The 20,879-nt window shown below is 34.5% G+C and overlaps 2 protein-coding genes and 1 pseudogene across 14 annotated transcripts; all 3 read left to right on the forward strand.

The window, feature by feature from the left end:
- The first annotated feature begins 2,452 nt into the window (after positions 1 to 2,452).
- LOC112726892 (uncharacterized) lies at positions 2,453 to 9,838 on the forward strand (annotated as a pseudogene).
- A 692-nt stretch (positions 9,839 to 10,530) lies between these two features.
- Positions 10,531 to 15,160, forward strand: LOC112726893 (uncharacterized). Of its 13 annotated transcripts, XM_025776449.3 has the most exons (5): positions 10,570 to 10,805; positions 11,081 to 11,149; positions 11,320 to 11,417; positions 12,457 to 13,684; positions 14,060 to 15,160. In XM_025776449.3, exons 4-5 carry the CDS (start codon positions 12,937 to 12,939, stop codon positions 14,836 to 14,838), a joined length of 1,527 nt encoding a protein of 508 aa, XP_025632234.1. In that variant the 5' UTR covers positions 10,570 to 10,805; positions 11,081 to 11,149; positions 11,320 to 11,417; positions 12,457 to 12,936; the 3' UTR covers positions 14,839 to 15,160. The 13 variants fall into 13 exon arrangements, with proteins under 13 accessions (XP_072064941.1, XP_072064939.1, XP_025632234.1 ...); XM_072208838.1 differs by having other exon boundaries at positions 10,568 to 10,856; positions 11,081 to 11,153; positions 11,327 to 11,417; positions 12,457 to 15,160; XM_029290603.2 differs by having other exon boundaries at positions 11,072 to 11,153; positions 12,457 to 15,160.
- A 2,689-nt stretch (positions 15,161 to 17,849) lies between these two features.
- On the forward strand, positions 17,850 to 19,352 carry LOC112726895 (uncharacterized). The gene is made up of 2 exons (XM_025776450.2): positions 17,850 to 18,098; positions 18,415 to 19,352. Exon 2 carries the CDS (start codon positions 18,460 to 18,462, stop codon positions 19,114 to 19,116), a length of 657 nt encoding a protein of 218 aa, XP_025632235.1. The 5' UTR covers positions 17,850 to 18,098; positions 18,415 to 18,459; the 3' UTR covers positions 19,117 to 19,352.
- The last annotated feature ends 1,527 nt before the right edge of the window (positions 19,353 to 20,879 follow it).

Here is a 20,879-nt window from a genome sequence, read left to right on the forward strand (position 1 = left end):
TATTGACTTAGTTATGTATATTAGATTTTAGTTATGTCAGTTAGACTTGCCCCTATATATATATATATGTTAGTTAATCAATTAATTATTTATTTATTTATAGCTTCCCCTTTGTGTACCTACGTCATTCTATAAGTCCTATTTAATGAGATTATAAAGAATTTGTGGACTATTCATAACATTAAAATTCAAAAATAAAATAAAAAAAATTATTTAATACTATATAAAAGAGAAAAAGTAATCATATCACGTGTAAAATAATATAATAATGTTTTGGTTGAAAATAATGAGTAAACCGAAATCTCAACATCATAACAAAAGTATCCAAAGTAAAATAAGTAAGGCAAAGGACAAGTTCAATCATCATAAAAATGAAAAAATAAATAAATAAATAAAAGTATGAAACAAACAAGGTAAAGAAGAGGAACACCTTTGAATAGAGGGCAGAGCCTTAAATGAAGGGCCACAGTCAGAAAATAAGGAAAGGGTTTTGGTTGGAGAATTTGGACATATCTGAAAGTTTTACATGGAAATAGCAAAATAAGAAAACCATGACTCCTAGAACCAAATATCTGAAAATTGAAAGTTGAGTTGAAAGTCCAAAAAGCACGTTTCTTATTGCTAATTATTAAGAAGAAAATGATGTAAAAGATTATTCCTTATCATTTTGTATTCTATTCTTACTCCATGTCACATCAATTAGATATCTTTTTTTTATTATTATTATTTTTGGAGTTATTAAAAATTTAGTAGAAATTAACTTGAAGAATATTTAAGAGGAAAAAATTGAATAAATAATTAAATTAATTCTTAAAAAATATTAATTTTTTAAATTGGCTCTATTAAATATTTTTTTAATTAAATTCGTCTTTCAAAGATTTTAATTTAGTTATATTATTTTTGTCGTTACTTTTATTGCTAACAATATCACAATTTATTGATGTGATACGTTAAGTGATATCACAATACACATTTAGTAGTTTTAATTAGCGGTTAACATGATAAATTTATAAAATTAAATCAAATCAACCCCAAATTGAAGGATTCTAATATCTCAATATTTTTTTAATTAGGTTTTGATTTGATCTAATATCATAAATTTATTATATTAACAGCGAATTAAGACTCTTAGATATATACTGTAGTATCACTTAATGTATCACATTAGTAGATTTTGACTTTATTAACAAATAAAATAACAAAAAGACTGATGTGATTAACTTATAATTTTTGAAGAATAGATTTAATTAAAAAAAAAATTTAAGAACTAATTTAAAAAACAAATAATCTTTTAAAAATAAATTTGAATATATACTTAAAAAAAAAGTTAAACATATAAAACAAAATTATTATTTTTTTTTAAAGAGTTACAAATGTTTTCATACATTAAGGCTATTAAAGTGAATGAGGACAATTAGATATGTCTCTACAAAATCTAGTTTATGCCTTAAAAATCATAATTTAAAATTGTCCCAATATTAACTCAAAAAGACAGTAATACTTGTCCGATACTCCATATATAGTTACACATTTCTTACAAGGCTCTTATTTTCTTAAACTTAAAACTCACAAATTACTAATAAATTTAAAGAGAATCCAATAACTAAGAATACCCAACTTAATTTTGTTGGCCATCTAGACTAAACTGTAATTATAAAAGATTTTACTATTATAGATAACGATCATATTATGTGCATATAAAAAATATTTTTAAATTAATTATTTATATAAATACAATTAAAATATTAAATATATATTAAAAATATATAAAATAATATATGCATATATACACAATATAATGACTAATTTTGTATTTAGTATACTAATACTAAAATATTTTATATAATTATTTAATCACATCTGTTATTTTTTATGATTATTTATATAATTAATATAAAAAATAGATATTTTTATTAATATTTTTTGGTGACTATATTTTTATTAATATAATATTATATAATTATATACATATATAATTATTTTATATTAAAAATATATCAAAATTAAATTCTATATAATATATAATAAATGTTTGTTAAATGCATACATAATTAACCATTTGTAAAATATTTTCTACACATGTCACAGAATTTAAGAACTTTCGATTTGAAAATTTAACAATTTGATATTTGATAATAAACGCCTCAACGGTCTAAACTATATTATTTTAAAGAGCTTAAGTAGAAAGTTTTATATTAAAAAGACAAAAAATCCAATTTTTAAATACACTGGATATAACCAAAATATTCAAATTGTATTCTATTGTCTATGTCTATAATAACGTATTCAGTACTCATCATTATAAAAAAAAAAACTAAAATAAAGTTTAAAAAAGCAAATAAAGAAATAAATAAAAAATATTAATAAAAAAATTAATTAAAAAAAAAGACAATTAAGAATTAACATTTTAAGAGTTAAGACTTAAGACCGCCCTATAAACCGTATTCGTTCAGGGTCTTCTCCTCTTTCTCTCTCTCTCTCTCTCTCTTCTTACCAAATTACACATTTTTTTCACTCTCAATTTTTCAATTTTTCTCGTTATATTTTCTCTGTTTTTTCTTTGTCTCTTTCTATGCTTTCTCACTCTAAAACCTCAAATTCCAAAACGCCATGCCTCTTCTTCTTCTTCTTCTTATACCTCCGATTCGTCGCGTGTACTCTTAGGCTTCCTTCTCTTCCGATTCCTCTCTGCATTGGTAAGCTTCGAACCTCTCACTGCGTTTCGATGCTGATCTGACTGATACTTCTCCTTTTGAATTTTCTTTTCTTTTTTCTGTAAAGTTCTCTTTTTTTTTTTTTGTTTCGTTTTTGTTGAGAAGGAAACCCTTATTGTGAAATACACTGTGGTTCTTGCAGGGGAATTGGTTACCTTCTGCACTATGAGACCTTTGTTTTTGTGTGGGTTTTGATTTGAATGGGTTTTTGGTGTGTTAACTGGGTTTGCTTTCAGTGTACTGCAAGTGTAACTGTTAGGTGTTTGTGGAATTAGGGATTTTTGTGTTGAGAAATGAGAGAGGGTTTAAGATCTCAGACTCGATTGGGGAATGTTTGTGCTGGCGGGGGTGATGGTGTAAAGAGTGTTCCTTTCGATTTAGGTGGTGAAGGTTCGCAGGTTGGTGGGGAGGTGTTAGGGTCAGTGGTTGCGGAGAAGGAGGATAATGTCGTTGAAAGAGATGCGAAGGAAGAATGTGATGCTGATTTGGGTGCTAGTACTAGTGGGAAAGGGGATGCTGAATCAGTTGAGGGTGGGGGCAATGAGGGCTGTGAAGATGGTGGTGTTGAAAGGATGGTAGAGAGTGAGAGAGAAGAGTTGACAGAGTCTGTAACTATAGGTGGTCGAGTGTTGCGTTCCAGGACAAAGAGGCCAGAAAATGAAAAACCTTGCAGTGGAGGGAATAGTGGTGGTGTAGTTGTTTCAGGGAGAGGCGGGGGACATGGTGGTCTTAGGAGGGTAACAGTCAAGAAGGATAGTGAAGATGATGATGATTTTGTTCCTAATGGTTGTGCGAATAAGGGGGTTGGGCTGGAGAAGAAACGGAAGCGTGGGAGGCCTCGGAAAGTAAAGTTGGAAGAATCAGACGAGTTAGGTATGGTGAGTTGTGGGAATGAGAAGGTTGAGCTGAAGAAGGATGTGAATGGCAGAAAGAAGAAGCGGAAGCGCGGGAGGCCTCCTAAAGTGAAGGTGGAAGATCCGGATAAGCTAGTTGAGCAGTCTCCAAGGAAGAGGGGTAGACCCCCAAGGTTCATGGACAAAACCATCTCCCAATAATGGTGCATGATAGAAAAGTCAATGTGCGCCGTCGAAAAGGTAAAAAAGGTTTAACTGCAACGGTTGGTGCCAAAGCAAATGGGATTGCTTATTGGAGCTCAAGGAGATCTTCTCAGAAAGAGCTAGAAACGAAGGGAATTTCTCCTGTGAAGGATGATAAATTAGGGAAGTTTTTGGAAACTGAGAGCAATGGGGTTTGTGAGGGAATAAGCGGAGAAATAATGGAAGGAAGAAAGCAAGAACTAGGAAAGGATGGAAGGAAGAAAAAAATGCGGAAGGAAGGAAGGAAGGAAGAAAAGCAGTTAGTCAGGGAAAAGATTATGGAGCAGATTTTAGCTGCTGGCTGGACAGTTGATTATAGACCTAGGAATGGAAGGGAATACAAGGATGCCGTGTATGTTAGTCTAGATGGTAAGACACACTGGTCTATCACCTTGGCTTACAATAGGCTTAAACAACATTACGAAGCTGCTGATGGTGAAGGAACGGTATATGGGCCAGGTTTTGAATTTACACCAATACCTGAAGCGGATTTCCAAATGCTGACCAAGGTAATGAAAAAGCAAAGAGGAAGTAAAAATAAAAAGATGCAAAATGGGGTGAAGGGTAAAAAGTGGAAGAAAGGAAAAGCAGGTTCGCATGCAGGCATGGGTAAATCTGCGAAGCGGAAAATGAAAAGGAAATGGACAGAGGACGATGACACAGATGTTATGTTGCCTAATAAAGTGTCAGGTCTGGTCAGGGATCATAAGAGACATAAAACACAAAGCAAGAAGCGAGGTGCTCCATTGGTTCGCAATGCTGAGGTTGATATAGATTCAGAAGTTAATGGATATGTACCATACTGCGGAAAACGAACTGTACTTGCATGGATGATAGATTTGGGAACAATTCTGCAAGATGGGAAGGTTCATTATATGCAACTTGGAGAGAACAATGTGTTATTGGACGGTAAGATCACAGGAGATGGCATTCATTGCGGTTGCTGTAATGAAGTCATAACGATTTCAGATTTTGAAGCTCATGCAGGAATCAAACACTCTGATCCACTTAAAAATATACACATAGAGGGAGGAACTTCCCTCTTGCAATGCCTACTAGATTCATGGAATAAACAGGATGAGTGTGAACGTAAAGGTTTTCATTTTGTTGATGTTGCTGGCGAGGATCCAAATGATGACACATGTGGTGTCTGTGGAGATGGGGGAGACTTGATCTGCTGTGATGGTTGCCCATCAACCTTCCACCAGAGTTGCTTGGATATAAACGTATGTATCTTGATGCTTTTTTTGTGGACATTTTTGTTTAATTTATTTTAATATAATATCTCTTAACAGTACTATTTCTATTGAATTTTTTATCAGGATAAATAATTCATATTCATGTATCAATCCATTTTTCCCCTTTCTGTCTGGCCATTTTCTGATTTCAGAAAAAGAAGTTGGATTCCAGCCAACTTGGTGCAAATTTTGTTGGTTTTCTCGACTTCAGTGTCTTCTTATTTCCTTCTTTTATGTTATTTCTCTGTCTCTCTGTTCCTTTCTCTCTCAATCAACTTGTTCTGGTTGATGTATTGGTGTATTTGCATGAACTATGCTTGCCAGTCGGTTATGGTTTAGCATTGAAGAACATTTTTTTTATACCTTGGATTGCTTAGTACCTAAGAAAGATCAAATATATCAAATTCTCAATTTCATTGCTGGCAAACTTGTGTTGGATATGCCTTCAGAATTTGTGGTGCCCATCATGAAGTGATGAGGAACTCTGGTTATTATGTCTAATACTCTCTAGTTTTCGGATGTGTCCATGAAATATTTGCATATGGCAGATAGTTCACTTTAATGTTTAGATAGAAAAATAAAGTTTATGTCTTTCTTTTGCTTGCAGAAGTTCCCATCCGGTGACTGGCACTGTGTATATTGTTGTTGCAAATTTTGCGGGTCGGTTGGTGGTAGTTCAAATCAGACAGATGAAAAAGATGGTTCTGCTATGTCAACCTTACTCACATGCCGTTTATGTGAAGCAAAATGTATTTACTATGCATACATATATCCCTTTGTTAATTGTGATAATCATTTCCCAAGATGAAATGTTTTATTTCCCTGTAAGAAATGAATAAGTTTTTTTAATCTTTTGTAGACCACAGAGACTGTGCAGAAGAAAATGGTGCCAAGCCTGATGATTCCAGAGATGCCTCCTTTTGTGGAAACAGATGCCAAGAGGTATGATCTAGTTTTTAATGCATTAGAATCTTGGTCGCTATGTGTAAGTTTTAGTTAGTCTGCTTGGTTGATGCTAGGTTATTATTATGTAGTAGTTAGTAACTGGAGTTTTGCTTAGCTTTTGACTTAAAGTAGTTGCTGCTATGTAAATAGTTTTTTTGCTAGCCTCTTTAATGCGGATCGGATTATTTTGTATTACAACTCAGCTTTTGATGTAAATCCTATTATTTTGGCATGAGTAAGTAGCATTATCTGTAACTTGCTTCTTTGGGGTTTTACTGTTTTCGTTAAACTGAGAGATACACAGTATTCAACTTTTTTTAGTTGTAAAATCTATGTCTTCCAATAGATTTTACTTTGATTATTCTATTTACATTGAATTTGCCTGATTCATGTAGAAAAGTACCTTGCAAGAGACTACATATTTGCTTAGATTTTATTTCAGTAAAATTTGAGAAATGGAACATTTATGGGGAACAAAGCTAGGTTTTATATGATAGGTTCATTGATAAACAGAGATGATGCATGTTCTTGTGAGTGTGGTTTACAGCCCACAAGTCTGTGAGCAGGCAATATGTCTCACTCTGCAGTTGCAATTGGTTGTGTTTGAATTAGAGTACTCTATAGGCTATCCTTTCCTTTCTGATTTACAAAGACCTATAGTTTTCATTTCAGTTATTAGCCCTCGTTTCTAGGTATCCTTATTGAAGGAATTTGTCATCTGTTGACATTTATTATTATTTTAATCAAGTTAATCTGTTTTACTGTCTTCTCTTCCAGTTATCAGAGAGGCTTGAAATGCTTCTTGGGGTTAAGCGTGAAATTGAAGATGGATTTTCTTTGACTTTAATTCGGAGATCAGATGTTGCCCTTGATGTTTCTCAGACAAAACCTGAGATAATTGAATGTAATTCCAAGCTGGCTGTTGCATTATCGGTAATGGATGAGTGCTTCATGCCATACATTGATGAGAGAAGCGGGATTAATCTGATCCATGGCATTCTATATAATTGTGGGTAAGGTTACATGACCACTTCTCTGTCATTTTAATGGCCTTTCTTGGGGTGGGCCTAGGTGGTTGTGTTTTGCAACCGAATTCTCCTTAAGTTGTGTGTGCCTGCTTTTCCTTGGATGGATTGGTATCATATCATTCATAATATCATATATTTTAGTTTTATTCTTTTACCTTTGTCAGGTCAAACTTCAAACGTCTGAACTATAGTGGATTCATTACTGCAATTCTCGAGCGAGGGGATGAAATCGTTGCTACTGCAACTATCAGGTAAATATATGCTTGAATTTTATGAATGCTTTCACTGTTTATAACTGGACAATGGCCAGTATGTATGCAGCGAGGCCTTGGTATGGAATTAATATATTTTCGGTGGTGAAAACAACTAATTATTTAATCTTCTTTATGTATTCCACCATACATTGTGAAGTTCCCTTTTGGCCAGTGGAAGAAAGCTTACTTTATATTCTGATGACTTACTTTTTTTATTTATCAAATAGGATTCATGGAAATCAACTAGCAGAGATGCCATTTATTGGGACCCGTTTTATGTATAGGCGACAAGGGATGTGCCGCCGGCTTCTAAATGGCATTGAATGTGTAAGTTTGAAACTGTTATATTTTTATCCCTAGGTTTGGTTGCAGAGAATTTAATCAAGAGCCTTGCTCATTATTTAGAAGAAGAAAAAGGGGGGGGGGGGTGGGGTGAGCCAAGCATTAGAGACCCTACATGTAAGTGCTGAAGTATGACTGAGAGAAAGAATGCGAAAGGCATGAATTCTGCTGAGGTAAGGGTAGCTAGGTAACAGAATTTATGTTGGGGATGCTATTATTTCCTTTTGCTTTATTCATAGAAAGTGGAGAAAATGAAGTAAATCTTAGTAGATGCTCTACGTTCAGTCTCTGAACACTGGCGGTGTTGCAAATAAATGGAGTCCTTTGCTTACACTGTATCTTGAAAAGAAAGCAATATGTACCATTTAACACTAGCAAGTGTTACTAGTCTAAAAAGTTCACTTCTATTTCCATATTGACAATTTGGCGAAGTAAAAAGGAGCTTTCAGCCCTTAAGGGCCAACATTAAATGGCCATTCTCTGGGCAGAATAATGTTTCACTTTGATAGATGATACGTTATGTTAGTAAATTATTATGTGTGCTTTTGTAGAGTGAAATCCTTTTGTTCTTTCATTTCATCAAGTTTTCTTTGGACCTTCTTCTCACTTTGATGACTTAAAATCCTCCGTTTCTATGATTATTTTCAGGCACTTAGCTCTTTAAATGTTGAATTATTGGTCATACCAGCTATCTCAGAAATGAGAGAAACTTGGACTTCTGTTTTTGGGTTTGAGCCGCTTGAATTGGAAAACAAGAAAATAATAAAGAGCATGAGTCTGTTGATATTCCCTCATGTAGATATGCTGCAGAAGAAGATGTTGAAGCATAAGTTTGCTGAGGAAACTGTGATTACTGCAGAAGGTATGTTGCGGGTCCTCATGTATGATTTGAGATGGCCATTGCTCTTCTTTCATACTCTGAAAATTTCAACATTGTTAATTGCTCCATGCAATTTCTTGCAGCTTCCAATCTTCTGAAAGATCATACAGAAGGCGAGGTGGCAAATAATTGTGAAGGGGCAGAATCATTTGGATCTCAGTCAATGAACAATTCTGCCGACATCCCTTGTTCTAATGATGACCAGATGATGGATAAAACCATGCCTACTGAATCTGGCAGTCTTCTTCCTGAGGGTTCATTGAATAACTTACCCAACAATAATGGCAACACTAAACTTCATGATAAATGTCCAGAAGATATCACATGCCAAGTTGTTTGCCATGAAAATTTGCCAGTGGAAGACATAAGCACTGCAAATCCCCCTGATGATGGAACTGAAGACGCCGGTACACGTAAGAATACTAGTCTTGATTGCGTCGAGCTGAACGATGATGAGAAGCAAGTAGATTTAGATGGTCAATCAAACAACTGCTGCAATACTTATGAGGAAACAGAATGTCTTAGAGATGGTTGTCACTCTGGTGAAGCAGTTCCTACAACCAATGACTCGGTGCACCTTCAGTCAAAGGACATCACTGAAGATTGTCCCGATAATTGCGAAACAAACTCCAAAGTGGTAACCACACCAGGCTCTGATGAAGCCGAAGTACACCCAACTGAACCACCTAAGCACCAGACAGATACAGAAGATTGCCAATCCTTTCCTGTATCTTCTGATTTATGTGAGAAGTTTGTGGATTGTGTTGATGATAATAGTAAGCCATCCACAGATGTTAAGGCCGATTCCTTTCCCGCTGATACAGACAGAAATCCAAACGACGAACATCTGACAAAGGGATCACCAGGGCTACCGGAGCACGACTTGCAGGTCGATCAAAATCCGCAGGGCAATGCTCCGACCCTGTGTACTCCAAACACTGCTTCTAGCGTAGCTCTTAACTGTGCTTCTGTGGGTGCTGGCAGTACTTCTTGCAGTAGTACTGAGGTGATAGTTCTGTCAAACCAAGCCAGTTGACTTCTATGTTCCATTTGTAGTCTTAAGTAGGTTATCTGTTTTGGGGTTATTCACTGACTTAGGTTATTTCTAGCAGTGCATTCTGGAAAGGTAATTTGACTAGATTTTTTTGTCAGTATAACAAAAGTATTCTGAGGAAGTGTCCTGGAAAAGAATGTTGTAAGGGCAATCTTTAGTCTAAGATGTCAATTTTTTTGGGTGGCCAATAGGGTTATGTATGTTTGGCTGCCCATGGTAATAGGCTAATAGCCAAAGTGATGTAAATGGTAGTGCTTTTAATTCTAGTCTTAAAATTTCTGTTTCACTAGTTGCATTTCATACAATATCTGCTAGTAAAACTGAGAATTACTCCTCTATTTGACTTGGTTTTAGGTGCTAGTGAATAGTGATTATCCTCACGAGCAGTAGTGATGGTTTGAGATTGTAGCTCAATTGGCAACTATATCAATTCAAAATTAAATAGCGCGATTGGTAACTTTTCCTTCACTTTCTGTTTATTCCATATTGTCACATCAATACGAGCCATGAAAGGCATAAATTTAATAGGCATTAAATATAAATATTAATTTCCACATTATAATTGATTTATTTTAGAAATAAAATTTAATAATACTTAAATCTAATTTGTAATATTTAATCCTTTCTAAAAAGTTTACCTTCATCCATCTTAAAATTCTCACTTTACTTTGACTCTGCAATTATTTAAAACATTTAACTCTAAGTAAAATAAAGTTTTAGATGATGTTGTATTTACCTGCTAAGTGTCTAATCTGGTCTTTTTATCTACGTTGTATTGCTGAGCAAATTGAGATTAAGCTCTTTCCAAGTTAAAAGGTTGGTTATTGAAGTTAATGGCATAATGCAATGTGTTTTATTGTATGATGATGATAACAAGTAAACCAGTTAGTCTAGAATTATTTATTGCATAGTAAACAAACCCGGTTCGCCTCGGCCGGTTCGATCAAAATCTCAGTCACCCGGTCACCTGTTTGGGTCGAGCCACTCTCTAAACTGCCCCAAATCCCTAATTCACACATCACATCCGCCTCTCAAGCTCTCACTCACACCAGCCGACCAGCGACACCCTGACTCTCAAACTCTCTCATTGTCTTCATTCACAGTCGCTGGCGTTCCGCCGTAGTTCGCGTGTCGCCGCCCTCCTTGGTCTCGTCGTCGCCGGCTCAGCAAGAAGAAACAGAAGCAACCAGCAATTGCCAGCCCTGGTTCGGACGTCGTCTCCTTCTCGCCGGTTCCGTCGCCAAGCAGCTGCGGTGAGTCCCTGGCTGCATTCCCCTGTTTTTCCTTTGGCCCTGTCTTCCGTGGTTCGCACTCCACACTTCACAGATTCTTGCATTCTTTTTACCTAATTAATTAATTTGTCATTTTGCGGTAACTGAAGTTTAATCAATTTTCTGATCAAATTAATGGTACTGTTGAAGGGTTGATACCATAATTTTAACTAATTTTTTTAGGTTTATGTCTTAAGAATAAAGTGTTCCTGTTTAGAGAATCTTAGCCTGTAATTGTAATGATGAAGTTGATTTAGGTGTGGCTGTTCTGAAGCTCAGAACTCCGAAGCTGCTCCTTTCCTGACTCAACTTCTACTTCTGCTTCTGTAGGTGATTTTTGTTTTATTGTTTTTTTTTTCAGTTAGTCTTTAATCTCTATTAATTTTTTTATGCTTAGTATTTTTCAGTTTTAATGTAGTTTTAGATAAATTGATGCTAATTGGTTTAGATGAATTGATGCTTATTTGATAAATTGATGATTAGTTATACTGATTAGATAGTAGGTTATGAAGATGAATAACTCTCATGGTGATATTGATGGAAAGGATGGTTCTCATATTGTTCTCCAAAGCTGTTCAGGGGGGAATTATTCAGGTGTGTTGCTTACTTTGGCTGCTGCTGTGTGCATTGTTTTGAGCTTATCAATAGTGATAAGTAGGAAGATGATTGGGTCAAGGGAATTTTTATCATGGTCAAGGTTGCCTGTGAATTCATCAGTGGTGATGATCATGTCAAGATTGGCAATATCTAGATTTATTAGATAATGAAAAGAGGAAAAGTTTGTGATGTTTATAAGTTGTGTGTAAATCTATGTGGATATAATAAGAGAAGAAACATTGAATTTCTAAGTTTGGAAGTGACCAATATAAACTTGCGGATCATAATTCTGTGGAAGAGAATGCTATTATGGAGTGTTTGTTTTGTTGTATCAAAGTCCTTTTACTTGTTTATATCACCATGCCTTTTGATTATTTATTTAATATCATTGTTGATTTTTTTCTGTATTGTATTGTTATATCAAAGTCTGTACTTGTTTACATCATAATTTTTGAGTGGTAATTGAGTTTACCAAGTGTGTTTCAAATTAAGTGAAGGAATGCATAAGCAACAATGGGTATGTCCTTTGGATTTAATGTCTATTTTTGTATTAGTTATTTTTAGGAATTGAGACTTGATTATTGTTAAAGTGTCAGTAGTAATATGTATTTCAAATTTTAATTTGAACTTTTTTTTATGATTTTATATTTTTATTTAAGTGATACCGGGTCAACCAGTTCAACCATGACCCACTGGTTGAACCAGTGACCCAGTACTCTGAATGGTTCGATTACTGGTTCGGTTATGATAACTAGTTTATTGATATAATGTACTAGTAAATTTGTGTTGCTTTGCTTTGCTTGAATGGCTTCTAATTATATTCTTAATTTGAGCCCAATAAGAAAAGAGGACGTGATAGAGATTAGAGGGCAATGAACATTTTTAAAGTATGTTTTGTCGGAAGGTAAAATTATGTAGTTCATTTTTTAAAAGTTTCACTCTATTTCTACTCTTCCACCAGATTTTCCTTTAATTGTTATTGGTCTTGGCATCTATAAATTGGTCAATTTTTTTTTGTTCTTGCCTTGCTTGGCAGGCTTAGATGAAGACTAATGGGAGAAGGAAAACCTAGTTGTATTGCACAAATCAATGAGGAAAACAAAGCTATGGACATAGACCATATATGACCCTGCCGCTGCTCCTGCCACGAAGTGATGAGATTTCATCTAGACCTGGTTTTCACCTGGTATAATTGTGGCCCAAAAGTGATGGGGTTTCATCGGACCTAGTGTTTGGGTTAGAGTCTTAAAAATAGATCTGATGAATATTTAGGGCCGTATTGCCGGATCTGGATTAGAACAAACCTGTTTATACTCGGCTCATGTACACCCCTATCAAGTAATATGTGTTCTTCCTGTTTGGGATCCTATCGGAGTAAGAATGAAGCAAATTTACAACCCACAATCTCAAAAGCTTCTTTGATTCCAGTAAAACAAAACTTCATCTCTCTATAAAACCATTTTAATCCATTCATTGCAACAATTTCAATAATTTTTTTTTTTTGTGGTTTAATTCAATGTCTTCTCAGAAGACTCTTTTGAGACTTTTCAACAAAGGTTTGTCTTTTCCTTCAGACCAACAAAAGCTTCAACTTGAACTTGTCAATAAGATAACCCAAAACCTCCTAATTTCGAATACCACCAATTATTTTAGACCCGATAGAGAACTGCAGTCCATGATCTCATGCATCACTCCCAATGTTACATACCATGTTCTTTCGAACCCCGATCTCCCTCCTCATTCTTTGTTGTCATTTTTCAACTTCCTTAGAAGTAGAAACTTTAATATTACTCATATACTTGATATTAAGGCCCATGTGATTCTCCTTTCCAGACTTTTTGAGGCTCGAAAATTTGCCACCATGAAGAGCATTCTGAGCTCTGTTGTTATTGATGGTAAGCTTTGTTGCCCCATTCCAGGGGTTGTTTCTTTGGTTGGTGAACTTGATCCACATTTTGCAGAGAAGCTGTTTGATATGCTGTTCAGAGTGTGTTCTGATAACAGGTTGTTTGAAGAGGCATTTAGAGTCTTTGATTATGCCAAGATGATGGGGTTGGGGATAGAGGAGAGGTCTTGTTTTGTACTCTTGCTTGCTTTGAAGAAATGTGGTGAGCTGGATTTGTGTCGTAGGTTCTTTCATCGAATGCTCGAGTCGGGTAGGATTCAAATTAGGGTTCAGTCTCTGACACTTGTGGTTGATGTTCTGTGTAGGGGAGGAGAGGTTGAGAAAGCTAAGGAGTTGATGGCTGAGATGGCTGGTAAAGGTATTGTGAAACCCACTGTGTTCACTTATAATACATTGTTAAATGCTTATGTTAGAAGAAAGGATCAAAGGGGTGTAGATGAGATATTGAGATTAATGGAGAAGGAACAAGTTGTTCATAGTTTAGCTACATATAGTATTCTGATTCAGTGGTATGCGAGTTTAGGAAATATAGGGGAAGTTGAAAAGATATTCGAGGAAATGCATGAACGAAATTTAGAAATGGACAGTCATGTGTATACAACGATGATAAATTGGTATTCTAGGTTAGGAAACATTAAAAGGGCATCCGCTTTGTTTGATGAGATGACTCAGATAGGCATCCTTCCTAATGCACATACTTATGGGGCCTTACTTTGTGGTGTATGCAAGGTAGGCCAAATGGAGGCTGCAGAAATATTGCTTGAAGAGATGCAAAGTAAAGGCATTGACCCAAATATAGTAATATTTAATACAATGATTGATGGTTATTGTAGAAGAGGTTTGATAGATGAGGCTTTGAGGGTGCAAGATATCATGGCAAGGAAGGAAATCGAAGCAGATGTGTTTACATACAACATTATTGCTTGTGGGCTATGTAAAGTGCATCGATATGAGGAAGCCAAGAGGACTTTGAATACAATGCTAGAGAAAGGAGTGGTTCCGAATGTTGTGAGTTTCACTACTTTTATTGAGATACATTGTAAGGAAGGAAATCTTGCAGAAGCTGAGTGGTTATTTAGGGATATGGAGAAAAGGGGAGAGGTACCTAATGTTGTTACGTACAATACCCTTATAGATGCATACAGCAAGAACGAAAAGATGAAGCAAGCTCACATGCTAAAATCTGAAATGGTAGAAAAGGGATTACTGCCAGATGTATATACTTACACATCACTAATACATGGGGAGTGTATTGCTGGAAGGGTAGATGAGGCATTGAATCTTTTCAATGAAATGTCAGCAAAGGGTATAATCGGGAATATTGCAACATATACATCAGTTATTTCAGGATTATCCAAGGAAGGAAGAGCAGATGAAGCTTTTAAGTTGTATGATGAAATGATGGGAATGGGACTAACACCAGATGATAGAGCTTATGCTGCTCTTGTTGGTAGCCTCCATAAACCCTCCTCTCATGGTAACCAACATCATGAAATTGGGGAACATAAGTAGAACCTGTAGATTCAATGAGCCAGTGGAATATTGGTTTGACAATTTTGACAGGATGGCAGTTCATGGATGGTGATTTTGGCTTTGAATCAGAAACAAGAAGATCAATGTGCCTGGGGTCAGAAGTCCAGCTGTTGTGTTACTGAAATTAGGTTTTGGATACTGGGATAATGTAAGCCAGTCTTGGGTAATATATGAATCTTTTGTTTCTTGTTTTTTCGAAATTCAGATAAGTTTTACATGGCTTCTCATATATCTTCTTTCATGTATTTGCTTCTAAGTTTTCTTTTGTTTGGTAAAAAATTACCGTTTGACTATCTGCCAATCTCTTGCCTCATTGTTTGATATATTTCTGAAAATGTTATGGTAGTTTTATATGAAATTTGTCTATCTATGAAAATTCCACATGGTATATTGAATTGATCCAGAGTTATTAAAGGAGCTTATTACTTACTAGTGCTGTTGAAGATAGTGAACTATCTTGATTGCCAACTGTGTATGTTCATTATACTATCTGTTATGTTTTATTTCCATAATTAAAACAAGGGCCTATAAAAATGTGTGAAATTTCTAAGTTCCGATGAAGCAGATTCTAAATGTTTTGTAACGGAGAAGGGATAAGAAATCGTGGACATCACTTCAATCAAGTGCACAGGGATGGAAGAGTATCAAGAAACTGATCATTAAGGGCTTAGTTGTAAATCAAGTTGTTTCACCAAAGTATGGTTTACCAATGTGCATGTTTTCTTTTTCTGCAATCATTATCTTACTAGTAGTGGAATTAAGCTGTGTATTGACTAGTTTATTGAGAATCATTTGGTTTCCTCTGTTTTGAATCACTGAAAACACAGCAGGGCACCTCCCTGTTGGTGAATCATTAATCAATTTCATGAATTATTTTCTATGGTTTGTTTACATGTAGCAGCCACACATGATGTTCCAGTGCAGTCATCGGTTGAAATTTAATATGAGTGAGCTTCTATGGAAAAACATACTAGCACATCTGATTTATATCTGCATTTGAGTTCATCCTAAAGTTTTGACTGGTTCTTAATCTGCAAAGTTAATTCAAGAACAAAATGCTCGTGCATTTGAACTGAAATTGTTCTTCAATTCGCATCAATATTAGTTTCTTTCCGTTTCTTAACATTCATATCAAAGACATCTTCTATGAACTTTGTTCCCTTCTGTGATAGGCATTGGATCGTTTCTCGTACTGATTTATACGGCACAGATTCTGATGTATTATTATCCTTTGTCCTTTGATGCACTTTCTTGAATTTATAGTATGATTTCAAGCCTTGACTAATATTATTGTAACTAATAGGTGTGGTTTCCTCTACTGTCTCCATAGTAAGTAGCTATCTGGGTGCTTAAAAAGTATGACATAGCTTTTGATAATTAAACTTAACATGTAAAGGCACAAGATAGATAAACAAAAAAAAAGTGTAGTTTGAATTTGTACTAAGTTTGGACTTTAATATTTGATTTGCCGCTTGTTTACTAGTAAACTGAGACTTAATCTTCTATTTGACTTGCTTTTAGGTGCTAGTGAATAGTGATTGGAGGAGCCCCATGAGCATTAGCGATGGTTAATGAGCTTGTAGCTCAATTGGCAACATTTCTCATTCCAAAATTAAAATCAATTTTTAACTTGACAAATAAGATGAATTTGTCAGCAAATTAATAATATAAGGGAAAAACTAGTTTGTTAATGCTCAAATTTATTGATTACGTATGAATCGATTTGGTACATGTACGATTTCACAACACAATTTGATATCTAAGTTATATTAGTGGTGAAGTTAATCCTCAATTTAACTCTTGAAATTTGAACTCAGATTTAAATTGAAAATTTGAATCGATTCAAATTGGTCAAATTTACAATCATATTTTACATAAGCTTTTGAGCTCATCTCCTATAACAATAAGTTGATTTGGTACCGGATAAAACAAACTAAGATTGTTTTATAATAGTGTCCAATCTTTAACAAAATGATGTTGTTTGCTACGAATAAATATTAAAAAACATTTTCGTTTTATGATCATCACTAGTAAAAAAGAAATATATTTAACATCATTCGTGTGAAATAATATCATTTCGTTAAAGATTAGACCTCAATATAAAACAATATTATTTTGTTTTATTCCGTTTGATAAGTTAAGGTATGTCGTTAATGAAAATGAGTTCAGGACTAAAGTTACCATTATAAATTTAGATATTCAATTTGGATAAACTAAAATTTTAGAGGATAATTTAAATTAATTTCAAATTTTAGAGATAAATTAACGAGAATCAATGGTCTTATGAGTCTATGAATATTTTAAAAACTAAATTGATTCATAAATTTTGTATGAATTATTTTGAGCATTTAGAGTGTAAGGCGCTTAACATTTTGATTAATCTTATTAATACACCAATATTTAACAATAGCCATATTATTATTTAGAGTAAAATATTGTTTGTCGTTAATGTTTGGGGTAAATTCTATTTGTGTCCCTAACGTTTAAATCGTCCTATTTGTATCCCTAACGTTTGTAAAAGTGATTCAATGTTATTCTGCAGTCAATTACACATTATGAACGCTTTAGTTTGAGTTTTGAAAATCTCTTCTTGAAGTTAGAATACAAATATCTGTGATAGAATCGATGATCTACTCCGAAAAATAGCTCATCAAAAGTTGAAACTAATTCCTATAACATTTACATAATTCACTTTTCTAGGGACATAATTAAATCTAAATACAAATAGTATGTATAATATTAAAATCGAACACATCCAAGTGAGACCTAATTGAGAATGAATGCATCCAAGTGAGAATAATTGAAAAATATAATCTGATTTGTTAGTATAATTGATAGTAGGATAACATTAAATCACTTCTATAAATGTTAGGAATATAAATAGGACGATTTAAACGTTAGGGATACAAATAAGACTTACCCCAAATATTGGGGACAAAAACGATACTTTACTCTATTATTTAATATTTATTATCATTCTAAGATGAATTAAATTCATAGGGTGGCAATGGTAATTTACCCTTTACAACTCACTGTTCCTAAACCTAACAGAAACCCAATCCCGTTGCTCTCAGGTCCTAAGCTCCCCTTTGTGTAACGCCCTCTCCGTCATCTTCCATCTATTCTTTCTCCAACACCCAACGCATCGGTGTCTTCACCGTCGCCATCAGATTCGCCCCTCCTCCGTGCTCCGAATGACCTTCGTTTCCTCCTCCGCCGTGCCGCGACGCGACGGGCAGGTATGAACGATCTGTACTCTTGAATTACTTTCTCTTTTGATTTTCCATAATTCCAGCATCTCGATTTTAGTACTTCTCTAACGGTTTTCATGGTTAACCTTTCATTTTTCAATTAATAAAGATTATATCACAATGTATCACTATCATGAGTGATTATGTTACTGATAGAAATGAAATAATTCAAGTGTATCGGTGGCATGTCAATTGTTTATGATAGTAATACAAGGTTCTAGAGTTGTCAACCGATTGTGATAAATGGATAGAGAAGGAGATTCTTTGAATAAAATGTTCTGTTTTTGTTGTGCTCTATTTTCAGGATATTTGTTAACTGGATTAGAAGTTTGCACTGTGAAAGCTAAGAATGGAAACACTTTTAAGATTAAGGCATTGTTTACCACAAGGTTTATGCAGACAACCTCTTGGGTTGGTTATAGTAGGGCTTAATGCTAGTAAGTCAAATGTACTGTCAAGAAATTTTGGTCAAATTGCACGAAAAGAGGTGGAGGAGAATGTTGAGGAGGTGGAAATCGAGCAACGAAGTCTCCCGGCTGATTTTGATCCTGCAACATTTGATCTTACGGCTCGACACAACCCTCCATCAGAGAGAGTTTTCAGGCTTGTTGATGAGATGGCATCTCTAACCGTAGCTGAAGCAGCGGAATTGGGTCATATTATGACGAAGAAGATGGGCATGAAGGAGCTACCTACCGTGGGATTTTTGAAACCAGGAACTGCAAATCTTGCTGGAATTGCGTCAATGAAAGCGGAACCAGCTGCGGCAGAGGAGGAGAAGAAGCCGGAAAAAACTGTATTTGAACTGAAATTAGAGTCGTATGAAGCAACTTCCAAGATTAAAGTCATCAAGGAGGTCCGGGGCTTTACTGATTTAGGCCTGAAGGAGGCAAAGGAGTTAGTGGAGAAAACGCCTTCTATTATAAAGAAAGGTGTTTCAAAGGAAGAAGGAGAACAGATTATAGAGAAACTGAAAGCTCTTGGTGCAAAAGTTGTCATGGAATGAAGGTAACATTATCTTTGTTGTTCCTTTGGAAAGAGATTTCTTCCATTGTTCACCATCTTTTTGTCAAATTATCTGAAAGTTTGAAAAGTTCATATTGTCATCCTAGGATACCACAAAAATTTTTGGTAGTGGTTGTGTTAATGTGTGTTAATTTAGCTTAATCTGGAACTTGATTTATGCTTGAAAATTATCCTTCATATCACTCCTCATGGAGGTCAATAAAAGTGGTTTTCCTACTGCTGATGTTCACATGTATACATATTCGAGAAAATTGGTTTTTCTTGGCAATCTTTCTATGAAACACTATATATGAAATCTATTAATCTAATATAGTGTGTGTAATTGACTTGTGGAACAAGACTTGGATATATAGAATTTACTCACATTAATATTATCCATGGACACATGAATTTTAGCATTAACAGCTCACATTAGGTTTGAGCATAATAAGCATATGTAGCTAACATTATGTTGTCTCGTTTTATTCACCATTTAATGAGATATGGTCATACGAATCTCATTTGGATTGAACGATGGAGTGTGTGTGAGTCTAGACAGGATTCTATACATCATGTGTACAAACAATCCCTTCATTAAACATGGAAAATTCCATGAGTCATAATCACCCAGCCCTCTAAATTTTGTTGCTCCTTAAGTGAGTTGTGCAAATATTGATTTGTTGAAGGATATTTATGTTTGAAATTTTTGTTGATATAGTAATATACGATAGGTTGTTCATGTAAAATTCTTTTACATTGTTAGTATCAGAATGAGAAAATTTGTTGGTCAGGACAGTCCATCTATCGAAAATTAGTGCAATATCACATCATATGACATAAATGTTTCTTAGAAAGATTTAATTTTAAAAGTAAATCATCCAACAACAACATCAATGCCACTAAATACAATCACATTATAGTTCAAAGATTAATATGCTTCACAACTCAAAAGAGTAAAATTTATAAAAAATCAATAGTACTAAAGAGCAGAAGCTAAAAAGAAGAAAGAGAGAAATAGAGAACTGAAACAAAACCTTCTTCCTCAGTTGTCACCTACTTATTGATAGAAAAAAATTTAAATTATCAAGAGAGCTTTCAAAGGATAGCAATGCAGAGTTCTAACAAAAACAACAGTAAAATTGAACAGTGACAACATAATATGACAGCAGTAGGTCGTTCCTTTGAATCAGCACAAAATAATAGTTTGTTAGTGTATCAAATTAATTTCTTACAATCACAAAGAATAACAACCATGGAAATAGATAAACACAAAAGATAGTATTTCACGGCTAATATTTTGAAAGAGTAGGTAAAAAGGGTGATATTGTGGGAAGCAGATCAACTATGAACCTGGTTGGAAACTGCCTCTAATGAACCAAAGCTCCAGCAGCCAGCCACCATACATTGGAAGAAAGCAGAAACAGATCAACTAAACAATATAGTCAAATTCTTTTCTCAATCAAATTCTTTTATACCTACTATATTGTTACATGATTTTTTCCTGAAAATTTTCACCCACTAAAGGGAGGAGAAAGAGAACAAAAAAATGAGAAAGAGGGACAATAAATTAACAAATAAAGAAACTAAGTTTATATCGTTGGCTATAACCTAGTAACTATTGATGACTATTTTTGGTCTAAAATAGAGTAATCATTTGCTTAAATATTAGAATTCATCAATATAGTCAAGAGATATGATTATTTTTGAGATGTATATTATCTACTTCTATTGACTCATGTACTCTCCTTAATTCACCTATTCTCT

This window comes from Arachis hypogaea, chromosome 12 (assembly GCF_003086295.3).
Source record: "Arachis hypogaea cultivar Tifrunner chromosome 12, arahy.Tifrunner.gnm2.J5K5, whole genome shotgun sequence".
NCBI classification, from domain to species: domain Eukaryota; kingdom Viridiplantae; phylum Streptophyta; class Magnoliopsida; order Fabales; family Fabaceae; genus Arachis; species Arachis hypogaea.